The sequence below is a fragment of the Notolepis coatsorum genome (genome assembly GCF_963971535.1).
Source record: "Notolepis coatsorum genome assembly, chromosome: 15".
Lineage (NCBI taxonomy): Eukaryota > Metazoa > Chordata > Actinopteri > Aulopiformes > Paralepididae > Notolepis > Notolepis coatsorum.
Window position 1 is genome coordinate 5,584,998 of NC_140179.1, and position 19,338 is coordinate 5,604,335.

Here is a 19,338-nt window from a genome sequence, read left to right on the forward strand (position 1 = left end):
GAATGACAGGAACATGAGAGATGATTGATATTCTATAAGGAGCTCCTTCTTCTACCACGGTCTCTTTACACTACTATCTCTGGTTGGTTCGCTGTAAGCTGGGCTCATAGCTCTCTCCCCTCCCTCCCTCTCTCTCTCTCTCTCTCTCTCTCTCTCTCTCTCTCTCTCTCTCTCTCTCTCTCTCTCTCTCTCTCTCTCTCTCTCTCTCTCTCTCTCTCTCTCTCTCACACACACACACACACACAGACTGTACACACGGCATTAGAGACAGAGAGGGGGATCAGAGCGATAGAGTAGAGGAGAGGTGGGGGGGGCAGACCATGTGACCTGTAGTAGGATTCCCTATAGCAGCTGTTGTCTCCATTCCTCCATAGAGCCGCCTGCCAGCCTCACCCATCTCTCTCTCTCCAGCGCCGGCCAGAGTTTATGTTTATGTTTTATTAGGGTCCCCAATGCTGTCAAATCAGTCTAGCTAGTCTAACACAGAATACAAATACATAATGTAATTAATAATGTAACAGAATACAAATACAAAATGTAATTAATAATGTAACAGAATACAAATACAAAATGTAATTAATAATGTAACAGAATACAAATACAAAATGTAATTAATAATGTAACAAACAGAATACAAATACAAAATGTAATTAATAATGTAACAGAATACAAATACATAATGTAATTAATAATGTAACAGAATACAAATACAAAATGTAATTAATAATGTAACAGAATACAAATACAAAATGTAATTAATAATGTAACAGATTACAAATACAAAATGTAATTAATAATGTAACAGAATACAAATACAAAATGTAATTAATAATGTAACAGAATACAAATACAAAAATGTAATTAGTAATACAATTAGAATAAGAAAAAAGCATAATAATAATTAAAATAAAATTATTCTCAACATTGAAGATATACAATGAATGATGAAGGCCTAACACATTTCCCAAAAAAGGGGGAGATCAAAATACAATAAAATAAAAACATAAAATAGTCAATCACATCTTATTACCACATCTGTCTCATTTACACTTTTTTTTTTAAATATATTTTAAAAACTATTTAATTCTTTATTCTCAGGAGTCTTGCCTATATCAAAAACAAACAAAGCGGAGCGAGGGATTAGTGGTCTAATGATGTCGGGTTAGACTCAGCTCTACTTCAAGCACACAACGGCACATATATAGGAGAAAACACCGGTTCTCGGTTGGTTGTTATTAAAATTTAATAAACAGTTGCTCTCTTTTACACAGGAGAACACATACACACACTGACGCTCGCACACACACTCACACACACACACACACACACACACACACACACACACACACACACACACACACACACACACACACACACACACACACACACACACACACACGCACACATTCTATCGTTGAGGAATCAGGAAAAGGACATCCTGACTGAGCTGTATAGCTGGAAACTCCCCCCCGGCCACCAACAACAGGAATAGGGCAGCAGGCTGGGCCAGCAGTATGGTCCAACTCCAATCCAATGTTTCCTGCATCAACAAGTACAAGTACAACCATCCATTTACTTGTAATAAAACACAATATCATTGTGTCCTAATGGTAAGGAATGGCTGCTCAATGAAGAAACCAGCTCCCAAAGAAAGTCTAACATGCCTGTATAAGCGTATACTATGACCCCCACACACACAAATAACTGAACATAATGCTTATAATAATGCTGCTTATACTATTTGACACATGGCTAATTATGGTATTAGTCAGTGTTTTGTGAAAGTACGAGATACTTGGTATTTTCTAAGAATGTGACGTTATAGTGTCCCTGAGATCAAAGGGGAGGGTGACTGATAGGTTGTTGTTGTGTTATGGTTGTTATTATTAGAAGTGAATGCCGCCATCTAGTGGTGGGTTGTTGTTACATCTGTCGTCCTTCAATTGTACCAAAATGAACGAAAAACGAAACGTTAATTTTCGAGAAACTTGACCACTTGTCCACGGTGTTGTACATAACATAATAACGTTCACATAATCTATCTTTGTGCTGTTTACGTTAGATACTAATTAACTTCCTCTAGCAGCGATATCAACAACCAGCCCTGCTGCAGGACATTACACCAAGGACACTGTAAAAGAAGGAAGGGCCGTCACGTCACTGTGTAGGGTTGATTGATTGATTGATTGAAAAGTTTATTAACAGATTGCAGAATGGGTACAGTACAGTACATCTCAATACATACAATTGTTAAGGGGATGCAGACCAGAGAAAGACTTTCGTCTTGTTTCCACCAGGGTCCCCCATTTTCAATTCATCATAACATATATGACATACATGACATACAGATAGACAGTACTGCTACATCTATACATTTATGACATATCAGATTTGCAAATACAGTACTGTTTGTGATACAAAAGTGTCCAGAAAAGGAGTGTATATACATTTGGCGTAGAAACTGTACATTGGAGGAGGTTGGTGGGGTGGGGTTGGGTGAGGGCTGTACATTGGAGGTGGGGGGGGGGGGGTTTGGGTAGGGGACACACACACATTTTACACTGTACATTGGAATATTGACAAAGCCTTACTTGGTCATTTACTGTACAACTAGGTTAGGACATTTGTAGGGGCCAGTTTCGAATTGCAGTCTCACGTAGGTGTTTTTTGAGAGTGTTTTTGAAGGTGGGTAGTGATTCACATTCCTTTACAGCTTTAGGCAGGGCGTTCCACATTGATGTGGCATAATTGCGAAATGTGTTTAGTCCCTTGTTTGAGCCGAATCTGGGTTTTACATGATTTGTGGAGCTCCCTCTGGTGTTGTGATCGTGGTATTCACTGACCTTTGGGAAGTATTTTGACATGTACATGGGTACCTTGGTCGCGTAGTGTATCTTGTAGACCAGGCCCATTGCAAGTTGCTGTACTCTGTCGTCTACTCTAAGCCATCCTAGGTTGTCAAAGTGGGCAGGGGTGAGGTGGGTTCTAGGAGTCAGGTCAAGTAGTAGTCTGACTAGCTTGTTTTGAGATGTTTGTAATTTGTTTTTTAGTGCCTTTGAGGTGCTTTGGTACCATGAGGTGCAAGCATAGTCGTAGTACCCTTGAATGAGTGCTCCTGCTAGAGTCTTCAGGGTATTCTTGTTTACCAGAGAGGAGATCCGGTACAAGAATCGCGTTCGTTGGTTGACTTTTTTTATTACATTGGATGCCATTTTGTCACAGGAAAGATTAACCTCTAGTCTGTCCGTTTGTTGTTTTGTTGATATTTGATTTGTTCTGTTTGTATATTTGTTATTGTTCTATATTTGTTTGTATGTCTGATTTTGATTTGTTTAATGTTCTATATTTGTTTGTATGTTTTATTGGTGTTTTATTGATATATATATATATATTTTTTATGTTGTTTTATTGATTATTCTTGTTTGATTTGTATATGTTTGTATCCAGACCCCCAGGAAGAATAGTCGCAGCTGAGGCAGTGACTAATGGCCTTGGGGATCTGAAATAAAGAAATAAAGCATGAACGCAGGCGCCAGGTGTGGAAAAACGTTCAGTTCGACGCAATTGAGTTGAATGGGATTAGCCATCTCCTCGTTTATGACCCGTCATTTAAACAGCCAGGTTATTACCTCGGATGTCAGAATCATTGGCAGTGTATTGCATTGTTAACTATAGCTTACGTTTGATATATTGATTTATGTATAATTCCTCAGATAGCTGCTGCTTGTGTATTTTTAACTTTTCTTTTTAAATACAGGCTTCAATAAAACTGGCACCAAGGCGAGCATAGATAGCGCGCTGATAGTATGACGTGTGTGACCATTCCTTCTGCTTCTGTCCTTGAAGTGAAGCAGGAAGTGAAGCTCTGACAGCAGCTAGCTAGCTGTTAGCTCCCGTGTTGTTTTTAGAAACACGACTTGACGTGGGTCGTGGTGGCTAACGTTACGAACCCTGAACACACGTTCCTTTAACTGTAGCTGTTTAAAGCTCGCCTCACGTCCGCGTAGATGTATAGCAGCATTTACATTTTCCACATTAACACCGGCGATTTGTCGTGGAACAGCTGTCTGGCAAACAACAACATCTAGGTTAGCTCCCGGGGCTAACTGGGGCTAGCTAACATTAGCCGTCACGTCACTCAGCGACACCGCGGTCAACGGGGGCGATCATGGTGAGACGTTTTATTATTTAAAATATTTTATTCAATTGTACCGTTGATGTTAGGGAGTCTGCTTGTTTTAATACTTTGGAATAAGCCCTTTAGTTGTCGTTGATGTAAGATAACATATACAGAAGGTGGTACGGATGCGTATATATCCCCCAAACCAAGTGAATCCGGATGGGTCAGGACTCCGGTTGATTGATTGATTGATTGATTGATTGATTGATTGATTGATTGATTGATTGAAAACTTTATTTAACAGATTGCAGAATGGGTACAATACAGTACAGCTCAATACACACAATTGTTAAGGGGATGCAGACCAGAGAAAGACTTTCGTCTTGTTTACATCAATTCATCATTGATGTGGTCTGTGATGTGGTCTGTGGGTCTAGGTGTAGACTGGTCATCTAGCCCTCCTACCGGCCCTCCAAACGGAGAGGTAGAACGTAGATTTCGGTTTCCCTTTGAGGAAATACACTTAATATATCCGTTATTGCACCATTCTCTGATTTTAGGATCTATGGATTCTCTGTTAGGATCTATGGGTAACAGTACTGTATATTTGCATAATCGTATATGTCACTTTATGTAACAGTGCTATATACCTGTATGTCATGTATGTCCCTCCCTATGCCATAAATGTCATGATGTCATGTATGTTGTGTATGTCATAAATGTCACTATGAATTGAAAATGGGGGACCCTGATGTAAACAAGATGAAAGTCTTTCTCTGGTCTGCATCCCCTTAAGAATTGTGTGTATTGAGCTGTACTGTATTGTACCCATTCTGCAATCTGTTAAATAAAGTTTTCATTCATTCATTCATTCATCCGTTCCAAAGATGCTTACAACCGTCGTACTTCAGTTGGAAGGCTCTGACTGCACGGGTCACATGATGCACACGGGTCACATGATGCACACAGGTCACATGATGCACACGTGGAGAAACAGTTGACCTTCTACGTGTTTCAACAAAAGTTCAGAAAACTAAATCTGTGACCACACCCACACAGCCACACCAGACACACCCACACAGCCACACCAGACACACCCACACAGCCACACCAGCCACACCACACACCAGACACACCCACACAGCCACACAGCCACACCAGACACACCCACACAGCCACACCAGACACACCCACACACCAGACACACCCACACAGCCACACAGCCACACCAGACACACCCACACAGCCACACCAGACACACCCACACAGCCACACCAGACACACCCACACAGCCACACTTGATTGATTGATTGATTGATTGAAAACTTTATTAACAGATTGCAGAATGGGTACAATACAGTACAGCTCAATACACACAATTGTTAAGGGGATGCAGACCAGAGAAAGACTTTCGTCTTGTTTACACCAGGGTCCCCCATTTTCAATTCATCAGGACATATATGACATACATGACATACAGATAGTCAGTACTGCTACATCTATACATTTATGACATACCAGATTTGCAAATACAGTACTGTTTGTGATACAGAAGGAGTCAAGAACCAGACACACCCACACAGCCACACCAACCATTTCACTGCTTCAAATCAAGAAACATGATCAGATACGGCGAAATGGCTCAAGCAGTAACGTTCCTCATTACGGGTTGGTTGTCTCCGCTGTTGGGTCGAATAATAATAAAAAATGAATTACGCTATAAATAAAGTGCTGCATTTGATACAGACAATAAATACGTAGGCTTGTCATTATTATGTAATGTTTTTGGGCCCTGCTAAAAAAAACAAATAAGCTGACAGAAATATGTAAGTGTCCTTTATATTATTTTAAGTAGTCAAACGTTACACTATAAAAATATAGTTTATAATAAACATTTAACTTCATTAGCTGAAATATTCTAAAATCAAGTCAAGAAAACGTGGTTATCGGTGTAGGATTTTGGTACTGGGTATCTTCTCTGATACCAATATCCTGTTTTAGCCTGGTATACCAATCTGTATCCATGCATAACATAACTTTATGGGTTAGCCCACCATGTGAACAGGTGGCGAAGTAATCTCTCACATCTTATATATGTAATTGAATTATTTTCTTCAGTTAAGCATTACTTTTTCCAAATGTCTTTCAGACCCTGTGTTGCCTGTCTCGAGTGTTGAGGCTGTGACATGGACAGTCCGCCATAACAAGACACCACACACCACCACACCTGGTTGGCTCTCCAGACGTGGCCAGGTACAGATAGGAGGACCAATCGGACCTATACAGCGGTTGAAGAGAAGTTCAGGATCGGTCACTCGCAGCAGGTTGGGACAAACCGGTCTCGGAAGGCTGTGCATCTTAATTCAAAAGCACTCGCATTCTTTTGACAGGCTCACGCGGCAAATACTTAACATTGAAGAAGAAGAAGAAGAAGAAATGGCTTACTTCCCCCCCGAGGTGAAAATGCCAAAGATCCAGCTGGTGAAGGCGCTGGTCAGCGAGCGCCTGTCCGTGGCGGCCGAGGAGATCCTGAGGATCGTGGAGCGGACGCTGGTGGAGTACGAGGAGGAGGCGTCCCACTCCAAGTGGATGGCTGACCGCCAGCACCGGCTGCACGTCACAGGTTTGTATATAATGTCATTATTTATATATTATATTTTATATTATTTATATTATATAACTATCATCTGGTGTGTGTGGAATATCGATATCCAATCCATTACTTGTACTTAACCCTTTCACTGCCACACACTACAGAAGGTTAACTCTTTACTATCACACTACTGACGGTGAAAGGGTTAACCTGCTGTCGTGTGGGCAGTGAAAGGGTTAACCTTCTGCGTATTGTCGTAGTGAAAGGGTTAACCGTTTGGTAGTGCGGCAGTGCAATGGTTAAACGGTACAGACAGTGCAGAACAACATAAGATAAGATATTCCTTTATTGATCCCCTTGGGGACATTCAGGCAGCATGGGGGAGGGGGGGGGGGGAGGTACAGGTAGTATAAGACATGGTACAGGTGACATAATTATAGTACAGTGGAGAAGTAAAAAATAAAATTGAATAAAAAAGCAGTGTAAACAATATGACAAATCAATATAATTAACTCTGGACATGTGCAACAAGGCGCAAGATGAGGGTTTGTATGCCCTCTCAGTTATATTGGCCCTACAATAAATAGTTACAATATATAATCTAATAATCCAATAATCTAAATTTAATCTAATATATAATCTAAAAAAAAACAAATGCTAAATATATGCAATATATAATCTAATAATCCATAATACCATACATTTGGGTTCATTGGACAAACATGATTGAGATTATAGCCTAATCCATTTTCTCCATTTAGAGACATTCAATATATTTCTCTATGTTTCAAATGCAGAAAATCAAGTGTCTTTGCTTTTGGTTTCTGACATGTTGTTCCTAGTATCAGGTTTGAGTGTTGGGGAAATTCCTCTGATACAGATACCCTATGTTGGTGTACTGTGGTATCTGCCCAGTATCTCATACCAGTGTTTATATCAGCCCGATAGACCAGTCAGTGTTGATATCGGCCCCAATATCTGATACCAGTCAGTGTTGATATCGGCCCCAATATCTGATACCAGTCAGTGTTGATATCGGCCCCAATATCTGATACCAGTCAGTGTTGATATCGGCCCCAATATCTGATACCAGTTCGTGTTGATATCGGCCCCAATATCTGATACCAGTCAGTGTTGATATCGGCCCCAATATCTGATACCAGTCAGTGTTGATATCGGCCCCAATATCTGATACCAGTCAGTGTTGATATCGGCCCCAATATCTGATACCAGTCAGTGTTGATATCGGCCCCAATATCTGATACCAGTCAGTGTTGATATCGGCCCCAATATCTGATACCAGTCAGTGTTGATATCGGCCCAATATCTGATACCAGTCAGTGTTGATATCGGCCCAATATCTGATACCAGTGTCCGTATCGGTGCATCCCGACCTCACAGAGTGGCCTCTCCAAAGACAGCAGCTGCTTTAGCGTAATAATAATACATCCCACTAGACACTGGTTTTCTCACAGTTGCTCTGACAAATCCTGGTTGAGTAGGGGAGGCACTCGGCAGGTTATCCAGGTAAAGAAAAAAATGTCTTATTATATCACAATTCTTGCCTTGATACAAAACAAAAGTTAAGGTGCCCTTTTTTCCTCCTGACATTTGCTTCCAGTGTATCTGAAAAGTGTGCTGAACACCACATGGACTAAACGCTACGCCATCCTCTTACGTGTCACTTGTTTTCTGAAGAGTTTTGCCATTTTAAGCAACATCACATGAGAGCTTGGTGCTGCTATACTGAAGATCAGCACGGCTGTGATTGGGTTGTAGGTACGAGTCTGCAGGCCGAGTACAGAGGAGGATCACAGACGTGCTGATATTCAGTATAAAAACAGTTCTACAATCTCCATTTATTAGTTAACACGGTAATGAGCGACAACATATTCTGATTTATTTGTTCATTTAATCATTTATTTAGTTCCGCCAACAAATAATTGGACCGTTGCCAGGCAACCTGAACACAAACATTTTCCTGCACAGCTTGGTACTGAATATTAGATTAGATTCTTTAATGACCACCCAGCCAGGCTGGTGGAATTTGTTTTCAGTGCATAACATTGCTTTGTTCCAACATAGAACATATAACATCACTTGCATATCAGCACTATATAGTTAAAAATCCCAGTAATATCAGCACTATATAGTTAAAAGTCCCAGTGCTGTTGTACTGAATATCGGCACTCATGGAATTCCTCTTGTCTAATCAAATGACTTGGTTGTAACTAACTGTATCTGAGGCACAGTATTCAAGTCAAGTGTTTATTCCTAAATTCAATCAAGCACAACAGAGTAACTTTTCAGGGGAAAACACCAAAATAAAACACCTTAGATGTAAACTAAGCTTGGCATTTTCATCAGACGTGGTGGCTTTTGTGGCTTTCTGTGGTGTTTAAGACACCTTTTTTTTTTTTTTTAGATATAATGGAAGTCTATGACAGTGGTGAATTGAAAATAACTATGAAAAAAACTAATTATTATTTGGGAGGCTATTTTAAAGTTGCAATTATAGTATACTCCACTATACAAAAGAAAAGCAGCTTGAAGAGTCTGGTTAAACAGCAGATAGCTTCCAGAAATGTCCCAAGGCAGCCTGTATCTTGTGAACAGAAAAGTATTTTTGTACAATATCCAATGTAGGGTGTTAATTGTCTTGCCACATAAATGTCGGTCACCTAATTAATAAATTTGGATGGATTCCAATTGCTCATCGTGATGTGTGTCTTACCTGCAGTATTACAATGGGGGAAATAAGTATTGAACACATCAGCATTTTGTCCCGTAAATATATTTCCAATGTGGCCATTCAAGTGAAAATCTCACCAGACTTTGGTATTAACTCAGGGAATCCAGACAAAAAAATCTAAACATTAAAGTCCATACATAAATAAAGTTATGTGTAATAAAGTGGAATGACATAGGAAAAAAGTATTGAACACACTAACTGCAATTAATTCAATACTTAGTGGAGAAGCCTTTGTTTGTAATGACAGCTCCAATGATGCTTTCTGTATGATGTAACTAATCACCCGCAGTATTCAGGTGTGATTTTGGCCCATTCCTCTTCACAGATTGTCTTTAAATCTTGAAGATTGCGGAGGGGCCTCTTGTGAATCTGGATCTTCAGATGCTTCCACTTAATGTTCAATTGGGTTTAAGTCAGGTGATTGACTGGGCCATTCCAACAAGTTGATTTTCTTTCTCTGAAATCAACTGCAAGTTTCCTTTGCTGTATGCTTTGGATTGTTGTCCTGCTGGAAGGTCCCGCCCACGTGTCATCCTCAGCATCCTGGTGGATGGCAGCAGGTTCATCTCAAGAATCACTCTGTACATGGCTCCATTCATTGTTCCTTCAATGATATGAAGTCTGCCAGTACCAGGAGAGGAGAAGCAGCCCCACACCATGATACTTCCACCTCCAAACTTCACTGTTGGTAGTGTTATTCGGGTAATGTGCACTGCCATTTCTCCTCCAAACATGGTGTGTTGTGTGACAGACAGAAAGTAACATTTTGGTCTCATCTGACCAGAGTACATGCTCCCAGTAATTCACTGGCTTGTCCAAATGTTGTTAGGCAAACTTTAAACAAGCTTCAACATGTCTTTCTTTCAGTAGTGGAGTCTTGCGGGCTGAGCGCGCACAGAGGCCATGGCGGTAGAGTGCATTGCCTATGGTCCTTTCTGTCACAGTTGTACCTGCTGCCTCCAAGTCTTTCTGGAGCTCTTTCCTAGTGGTCCATGGCTCTCTGGCTACTCTTCTAAGTATCCTTCTGACTCCCTGATCAGAAATGTTGCGAGGATTACCTGTGCATGGCCGGTTGATGATGGAGTGATGTTGCTTCCACTTATGGATAATGCCCCCAATGGTGCTTACTGGAAGATTCTGAAGTTGTGAAATACGTCTTTCGCCAATTCTATTTTCATGATTTGCAACAATCTGTTTGTGAAGGTCTTGGAGCTCTTTGCTTTTACCCATCATTTGATGTTTCTTGTGTGGCACCTTGGTCACAATATTTTTTTTTATAGCCCATCAATATATTCTAACCCAGTTGACATTATTAGCACAGATAGGAGGTAGAGTTGCCTCGTAATTAGTTTTGGTTTTCAGCTAGTTCCTTGCCTTTCCCTGCTGTGGTGTACTGCTTTTTCTTAGTGTGTCCAATACTTTTTTCCTGTTTCATTCCACTTTATTACACATAACTTTATTTACATATGGACTTTAATGTTTAGATCTCTTGTCTGAATTTCTTGAGTTAATACAAACGTCTGGTGCAAATTTCGCTTGAATACGCTCATTGGAAATACATTTACTGATGTGTTCAATACTTATTTCCCCCATTGTATATGAACCTGATGAAGACTTTCTTTTTTTGTGATACAATTTTTATTCAGTTTCTTTTTTTAACATAACATAACACAAATCACATTACATCGACAACAATAATAATAATGACAAGACATAATATAAAAATAAAATATTCCAACAGACTTAAAATAAGAGACAATTATAAAAGAAGAATATACATGGACTATAATGAGCCTCCTGAGTCCCCTCCATCTCCAGACCCGGCAGCCGCGAGCCACAACCCCGGAGGACCCACGAGCCAGAGGATCATGCCTCTTTAATGCCCCGACCCGCAGAGACCCCGAACCACGGGCCCCCCCAGTCCGAGCCCACGACCACCAGATCCACAGCCAAAGGGATGAAGACTTTCTTAAAACGGAAAGACTTAATCAATTTATAAGATACAGAGTGCCTTGGTGTTTACTAGGGTTGCAAATTGTAAGCACGTTCCTTACTCGATCATTGATAACGTTAACGATCAATTAATCGATTAATTGGAACCAGAAATACCAAATTTATCAAAAATAAAAACATGTAACATGTATTTGTTTCCTCAATCAAAACAGCAGCGACATATTGCATTCTCACAACATTGCATGTCATATGAAACATAGAAATAGAGGCCTAGACATTATTAAAACACATTTGACTCGACTTTAAGCGCGTGAGCTGCATATGTGGCTTTAAAAAAAAAATACTTCATTCGCCACTTAAAAAAGCAAAAGCATGTATTTAACAAACTCAAATGTTCTAAACACGGTTTTATATTAACCTGATAAACAAAAACGAAAAATCTATTGATGTCGACGAAAGGGTCTAACTAAATAACAGATTACGTGCATAAAACACTGAAAACAACCAACTGTACTAACAAAGCAACAAGAGTATTTTTAAGGAGGCTATTATTATTATTATTATTATTATTATTATTATTATTATTATTATTATTATTATTATTATTATTATTATTATTATTATTATTATTATTATTATTATTATTATTATTATTTTGCAACAAGATAGCCTACATAGAACATGAATAGCCTGTCTCAGACTGACTCACATGGTCCCGATTTATTTGTTCTTGTTGAGGAAAATCAGCGTATAACGGGAGCGCATGCAGCCTGGTCACAATCAGTCCAAAAACACTCGCTCGGATGGTGCCGATGCCGCGGGGTATACAGAGGTGTTTTGCAAGCCTGGGGAATCTCCTCGCAATGTCTGCCATATGCCAACCCGGCAAACTTCTAGTTAGACTAGCAACACAGCAGTGGTGACTCGCCAGTCCTCGGTGATGTAGTAGCAAGTGACGGTAAGTAACATAGCTTTCGGTCATCGGGGCAGTCCAGCTGTCTGTCGTCGATGCAACCTTGCGAGCACCGGTAACGTTAGCTAGCTGCACGAGCAACTCCGAAACATCACATCGGTGTAGCTCTCCTCGATGCGCGAGGTGGTTGTTCCTCAGGATGGGATATGGTTCGCTGAAAATCAACACTTGTTAACCATTAATAAACAGTTAGAATAATAAACTATTACTACTATTTATTGGAAGTTAACACGATGAATAAATGATAAATTAACCATCTATTGAGGATGGTTATTATAAAGTATTACCCGTTCCCCTTTAACTCTTTTTTAATTTAAATTCTTTTTACAATGATCTAGGTCAGCTGCCTCCACAAAGTCAACGATGTTACGCCATATTCCCTCAAATACACCCTGCCTCAAATTGTACCTAATTCTCTCATTGGGAACAAGAAGTTAGTTCTATATGAGCCAGAAGGAGGGTGGTGGTAAGGGTTCTACATTTATTAGCTATTCTTAAATTGTATTTTGCTACCCTGCTCTGGTAATATCGATGCATCAAGACCATGTGAATAAGTGAACCAACTTCATATTTACACCTTTTAACTCCGAAGCTAATTTCATCTTCCCCTTTTCTTTAGACTCGGTACAGGTCACGGTCACGGAGGTGCACGAGCCTTCTGCCAAGTGGAACCCCAGTCTGGACCAGGAGGAACCGGAGAACGCGGCGTCGGAGTCGACAGACGGGGGGCGTGGAACGTTGTTCGCGGGGGCAAACCCAGACTCTTCTCCGGCTCCGAGTGAGAACAGTGAAAGCGAACAAGAAATACTGACGGATATAGAGGACGACGACGAGGCGAGGCAAACCTGCGACCCGACCTCGCAGTTTAAAATACTCAAAGTGAAGAAGCCCTACAAGTGTCCCGTTTGCATGAACAGTTTCTCCTCCAAGAAGGCCGTGCGCAGGCACGTCCGGATCCACTCGGAGGACAGACCCGCGTCGCACCAGTGCCAGTTCTGCGACCGGTACTTCTGTCACAAGTCCGACCTCCTCGTCCACGCCAGGACACACACAGGTGAGAAACCGTACAAGTGCCAAGACTGTCACAAATGCTTTGCCCAAAGGGGGAACCTGGTTGTTCACATGAGAAAACACACGGGAGAGAAACCGTTTCAGTGCAGGTGTGGCCAGTGCTTCGTCAAAACAATGGCCCCCGACCGTCGCATGGAAGAACACTCGGAGCTAGTGGTGCAACAAGAGCCCGGGACCAGTCGGTGTGAGAAACCTTATCCGGGTCTCGACTCGTCTGACATCAAGACACTGCCACTGTCGCCCCCCCCCTATGACAAAAGTGAGTTCGATCAAGAGTCCTTACAGCCTTTATGTCTTTACCAAATCCAAACGGTCGACGATATAGATCGAGACGACTCTGCAGCCATTCTCAAAGCGGACCAGATCAAAACTGAGCCTACCGGAGGAGAAGACCGCGGCACGTCGGGATCCACCGCCGCCGCTGACCGTCGGCCCCCCGTCGCAGGAGGAGGTCCACCGGCCTTTGTGTGTCGGCGGAGTGAGCCAGGTGAGGTTGAGGAGCAGGTGGCTTGTAGAGAACTGCTGGCCTTTGAGTTGAATCATCTCGACACGAGGACGGTTCTGCCCAAGAGGAGACCGGCGGCCTGCGAGCCCGGTGTGGAGTTTGAAGCCGGAACGGCGCAGAAACCGTACAAGTGCCCGCACTGCGACAAGTGTTTCTCCCTGACGAAGACGTTGATGAGACACGTGAAGATCCACACGGAGGACAAACCGTATCAGTGCCAGTTGTGTCGACGTAACTTCTGCCAGAAGTCCGATCTCGTCACTCACACGAGGATTCACACGGGAGAGAGACCGTATCAGTGCAGGGAGTGTCAGAAATCCTTTGCGCAGAAGGGCAATCTCGTCGTTCACATGAGAAAACACACGGGGGAGAAACCGTATCGGTGCGAGGCGTGCGGTAGTTGTTTTAGTCAGAAGGCGTCTCTGGATTTTCACTCGCTGAGTCATAGATAGAATTCGGCCGTTGCTCTTTTTTACGTTCGCCGCGGCCTGATCTGGGAGACCGATCCATTTTCTTAACATTCGATAGACTTCAAACATCTGGGGACACTGCAATTTTTTGTATTTGTATCCGGTTGATTGATTTCTGCTTCCTGTACATTATGTGGTGTGACCACATGAACAATATCTACAGGCAGCAAGCAGAGCGGAACACACAACATCACAATGGCACCAGAGAGCTAGCTAGCAGTCTAGCTTGAGATGCAGACCAATTAATTGTCCAAATGCGCATTCCATTTTCTATTATTGTGATAACTCGTATAGCTAGGTGATAGCTTATTGTAGCATTCTGGGTTCAACAGACTATACAAACCTTGCTACATAGCCTGTAAACCACCTAAGGGGGTGGGGAGTTTGCAGGACAAGTTAACCCCCCTTCTACCTCTTCTCCCCCAGCCACAATACGATTTTCAAAACGCAGTGGCCCCAGACATGTAAAGTATATGGAATGTTAGTATGAATGATGGTTCTGGGAGATAATTATCATACATTTCCGTGCTACGGTTCTATTTCACAGACTAGGTAATGATTCTACGCCAGAATTCTTAAGATATCAAGCATTTCAGAAATGTTTTGGACAGTATTGGGCCTTATGCAAGAACCATGGGTATGCACAGATTTCATCTTAAATTGTGCTTCCCAACAATTTAAGCAATTGCGGGGCATTTACCAATTTTCTCTTTATTTTGAATTTGTTCAGTGACATGATCAAAATGTAAGAGTGGCGCAGACCTGGCGTACTGGATTAAGCACAACTGTCCCGTTGGGTCAACCACACGTTTATCAAGAGTGAACGTCCATACATAATTGTCCCTATGCATGCAAACACTAGTTAATATTGATGAACATCAAAGAAAATATCAGTACTATTTAAAGAAATAAATATAATGCATATTAATTCTGCTCAGTTTTCCTTTTCAATCACTGGACTCATCAGACAACAGTAAAACCTTTACTCTAACACAGTGATACCAGTCCTCAAAATGACTAATGTCCTGTAACATCTACCTTTCTGAATGAAGATGTGAAATTAAAATCCAATGGATAATAAATGGCTCAAATACGGGAACATAAAAATGTAAATATGTTTATGTAAATATGAAAATGAATGAATTTTGAAAATGTTCATAGATTTGTCTTATTCCAAGGAAGGCGGTATCATGGAATTTATCATGATGAACTTGAAATTACAATATACATTACATATTGGTGAAGTTGAAGAAGTTAGGAGGCCTATATTAAGACAGAAAAGCATCACCTCAGAAGCAAAAACAGCCAATCTACTGCAGGAGAGAGAACACAATCTGGATCAGTCACAAACTAGGAATTAATGTCGGATTATATTGGAATATGAACAAACTTTCGCCAAGTTTTAAATCAACTATTCTCTATACTTTCCTCCTTCAGACCCTCATCTCGCTCGCACCATCTCTGACGACGTTCCATCTGAGCAGAAATGGAGCCCGAATCTGGGCCAGCAGAATCCACAAGCCTCACAGAGTCTGGGCCGGCAGAATCCACAAGCCTCACAGAGTCTGGGCCGGCAGAATCCACAAGCCTCACAGAGTCTGGGCCGGCAGAATCCACAAGCCTCACAGAGTCTGGGCCGGCAGAATCCACAAGCCTCACAGAGTCTGGGCCGGCCGAATCCACAAGCCTCACAGACTAAAGTCGAGGGACGGGAGCTGAAGACCGACGAAGAGGAGGATGAGCAGTTCCAAGGCCTCGCTTCCGACAGAACCGCTCCCTTTGTCACGGCTCAGTTTGACCAAGACCCACTTCAGCCACTGCAGCAGCAGCATCATCATCGTTACCAACCGCCGACCAGGAACAGAGAGAGGAACCTCTCGTCGGCCGGTTTAATCTATAGATTCAAGACCGAGCCCATCGGAGAAGACTGCTGTGTGACGGCGGTGGAAATGACCACCGCCGACTCTCAGCCCTCAGTCTACGCAGCGGCGCACTCAAATTACCTAGCGGCTCAGAATGAACACAACGGTGACAGAGAGGAGGTCGAGGCGCTGTCCACCTCGGTTCTGTCGGAGCTGAAACACCTCACGGAGATGGGCCTCCTGCCGGGGAGGGGAGCGGCGGCGGGGGGGAAAGCCTACGAGCCGGGCGCTCAGTTTGAAGTGCAGGCCGTGCAGAAACCGTACCCCTGCCCGCACTGCGGAAAGGGCTTCTCCTTGACCAAGACGCTGATGAGACACGTAAAGATCCATACGGGGGAGAAACTATACATGTGCCAGTTCTGCCGGCGTAACTTCTGTCAGAAGTCGGACCTCGTCACTCATATTAGGATCCACACGGGAGAGAGACCGTATCAGTGCCAAGAATGTCATAAGTCCTTCTCCCATAAGAGCAATTTGACGGTTCACATGAAGACCCACATGAGACATAAACCACCGTGTCTATATAATAGTCTCCACACTTCTTAAAACGGGGTTCGCACAAGGTCCTTGAAGTGCTTGATTTTTGACCAAAAAAAAGTCAAGGCCTGGAATTCCTTGAAAACAGACGTTTTTTTTTAACAATGTGCTTAAAATGTCCTTGAATTTCAAATCAACCATTCGCATTGAAAGTTTTGTTAATCCATGATACAATTGTTCTGAATCAAGAAATTATTTTATCTAAAGTGTAACTAATTGTCGTAAATTGGTTTTAAGCCATAAATATTGGATCCGATAAAATTTTTAAGTGAATTGTATTCTTTTTAAATGCCCTTTTTTAATGAAATATAGTGCTTGGAAAGGTACTTGAAAGACCTTGAATTTCATTTTGCAATGTCTGTGGGAACCCTGTTAAAAGGTTCCTAAAAGATTTCCACTACAGATGGACGTTTTTAAACCAGAGGCGGTGTTCGCTTCCGTTATAAAGCGGACCTGTAAGGTCATGTGATGAGACGGAACAACCAACACCATACATGTTCTTCAGTGTGTATCTTCTCTCTGTCAAAGTGTCCATGGGCAAGACACCCCCCGCCCCCCCTACCTGCTCCAGAGGCTAACCGTTAACCGTCTGTAGTGTGATAGTAAAGGGTTAACCTTCTGTAGTGTGGTAGTGAAATGGTTAATGACTCTGGCCTCTACACTGTGACCCCTCTGGTGATATCCTTACCGTTATGTTCATGCTTTTCCTATGTCCTAACGAAAGACAACATTTTGGTACATTTATTACACTTTTTTAATTAATTTATTACAATTGTATGGAAATGATGACCATACAATTCAAATGCCTCAGAAAGAAATAAAATAAAAAGTATATATAATTTTTTTCTTAATTCAGTTTTTGTAAAAATATCACAATACTGAACTGTAAATCCAGTATTGCAGATTGAACTAATCTGTGTGTATCGTTACATTCCTAACGGCTACATGTATGACCTGGATGTATATACCACATGAAATACATTCCCAATGATTGATTGATTTTAAAGAAACGCACATTGGGTGTAGTGGGCAAGGCGCTCGCCACCAATGCAGGAGACGCTGGGTTCGAGCCCAGCTCTCCGCATTGCTATCAGCTTGGCTGGTCGTTCATACTAACACAATTGGCAGTGTTAGGGGTGGGAAAGCTGATGGGTGGGGATCGGACGTTGTGGACAGCGACTCCTACAGGTCGCCTAACAGCGTTCGAGACAGGGGAGGGTAGAATTGGACGATACGAAATTGGGATGGGAGAAAAAAGTAGATAAAAAAAAAAAATACATTCCCAATGATTGATTGATTTTATTTATGGATCCAAAGACACAACAAATCCAAGGGATGACATGCAAAAGTGACAACACTTATTTCCAGCATGGTGTATAATATACTGATATTATATACTGTAGCTATAGAGTACTGAAAGATTCCCATGTAAAAACACAACTTAATAAATGGTATGTGAAGTCCATGAGGGAAGATTACACACAGCGGGCAGAGTGTGATTAAGTGCAACAAATGCAGGAATGGTTGTTGCCATGTCTGTGGGAAGAACAAGCTTTCTGAGAGGATGTCTGGAAACATCAGAAGGCACAGTGTGTACATCGAAGGCAAGGTAAGGTATTTAGAAGCCTGTGCTATTTATTACTAAGAACTTCAAGAACGGTTCTTAAAGCGACACTTTAACATGCATACCTCCCATTGCATCATGGCATTTATAGCTAATGCTAATTGGAAACATGGCGATTTCTCAGAAACTACACTCTTGTTTGAAAACCATTTGAACTTTGTGATGAAAGGAAGGAAAGGCTTTACTAATGGGACAAGACTCTTAAACGCCACTTTAATACAGAGACACTAAGACTACGTTGATGAGTAAAGTTAAATGATTTATTTTATTCTGCTACTTCAAGCCTCTGTAAGTAGCCACTGTTGTGAAATTTTGTTGTGAGGCATTGTGACAAATGTCTCACATGATGTGATTTCTGTAAATAGCTCCACCATGTGGCCGAATGACACCTGCACATATCTTCCCCATCATTGAGCAATCGCGAACACATGCATTGCGTTTGTATACTGTACATCTTACAGTAATGATCACAAGGGTTTATTAGGGCATTGATTACCTGATTAAATTCAAATTAGATTGACAAGGTCCCGATTCAATCAGGTAGCAGAAACTCGCGCCAAAATAGAAACTGCAACCAACAAAAGGGAGGCAATGGTTGAATCTCTTAAACTATGAGAAGTTGATAACCATCCTAAAAATACAGCTGCAGTCTAAATTACTTTCAGCATAGAAATTGTCATTCTACCTTGTTGTAGCCTAAACAAAGATGGCCCAACCACAGAAGCCACTCTTACAGCAGGTAACCCAATACACTATTAGGAACAGTAGGCCTACAGGAGCCCTTGGCAGGTGAGCCCAAAAGTGACTTCCAGACCCTG

General features: G+C 41.7%; 1 protein-coding gene across 2 annotated transcripts; it reads left to right on the top strand.

Moving 5' to 3' along the window:
* The first annotated feature begins 3,917 nt into the window (after positions 1-3,917).
* Positions 3,918-17,697, top strand: LOC311241930 (uncharacterized protein). 2 transcript variants are annotated; one of them, XM_084330883.1, is made up of 4 exons: positions 3,918-4,171; positions 6,270-6,743; positions 13,011-13,949; positions 15,875-17,697. In XM_084330883.1, exons 2-4 carry the CDS (start codon positions 6,557-6,559, stop codon positions 16,903-16,905), a joined length of 2,157 nt encoding a protein of 718 aa, XP_084187009.1. In that variant the 5' UTR covers positions 3,918-4,171; positions 6,270-6,556; the 3' UTR covers positions 16,906-17,697. The 2 variants fall into 2 exon arrangements, with proteins under 2 accessions (XP_084187009.1, XP_084187010.1); XM_084330884.1 differs by having other exon boundaries at positions 13,011-13,445.
* The last annotated feature ends 1,641 nt before the right edge of the window (positions 17,698-19,338 follow it).

Coding starts and splice junctions, on each gene's coding strand:
- LOC311241930 (XM_084330883.1), top strand. CDS start 6,557: ATGGCTTACTTCCCCCCCGAGGTGAAAATGCCAAAGATCCAGCTGGTG. Junction 6,744..13,010: donor GCACCGGCTGCACGTCACAG/GTTTGTATATAA, acceptor CCTTTTCTTTAG/ACTCGGTACAGGTCACGGTC. Junction 13,950..15,874: donor GTGTCGGCGGAGTGAGCCAG/GTGAGGTTGAGG, acceptor TTCCTCCTTCAG/ACCCTCATCTCGCTCGCACC.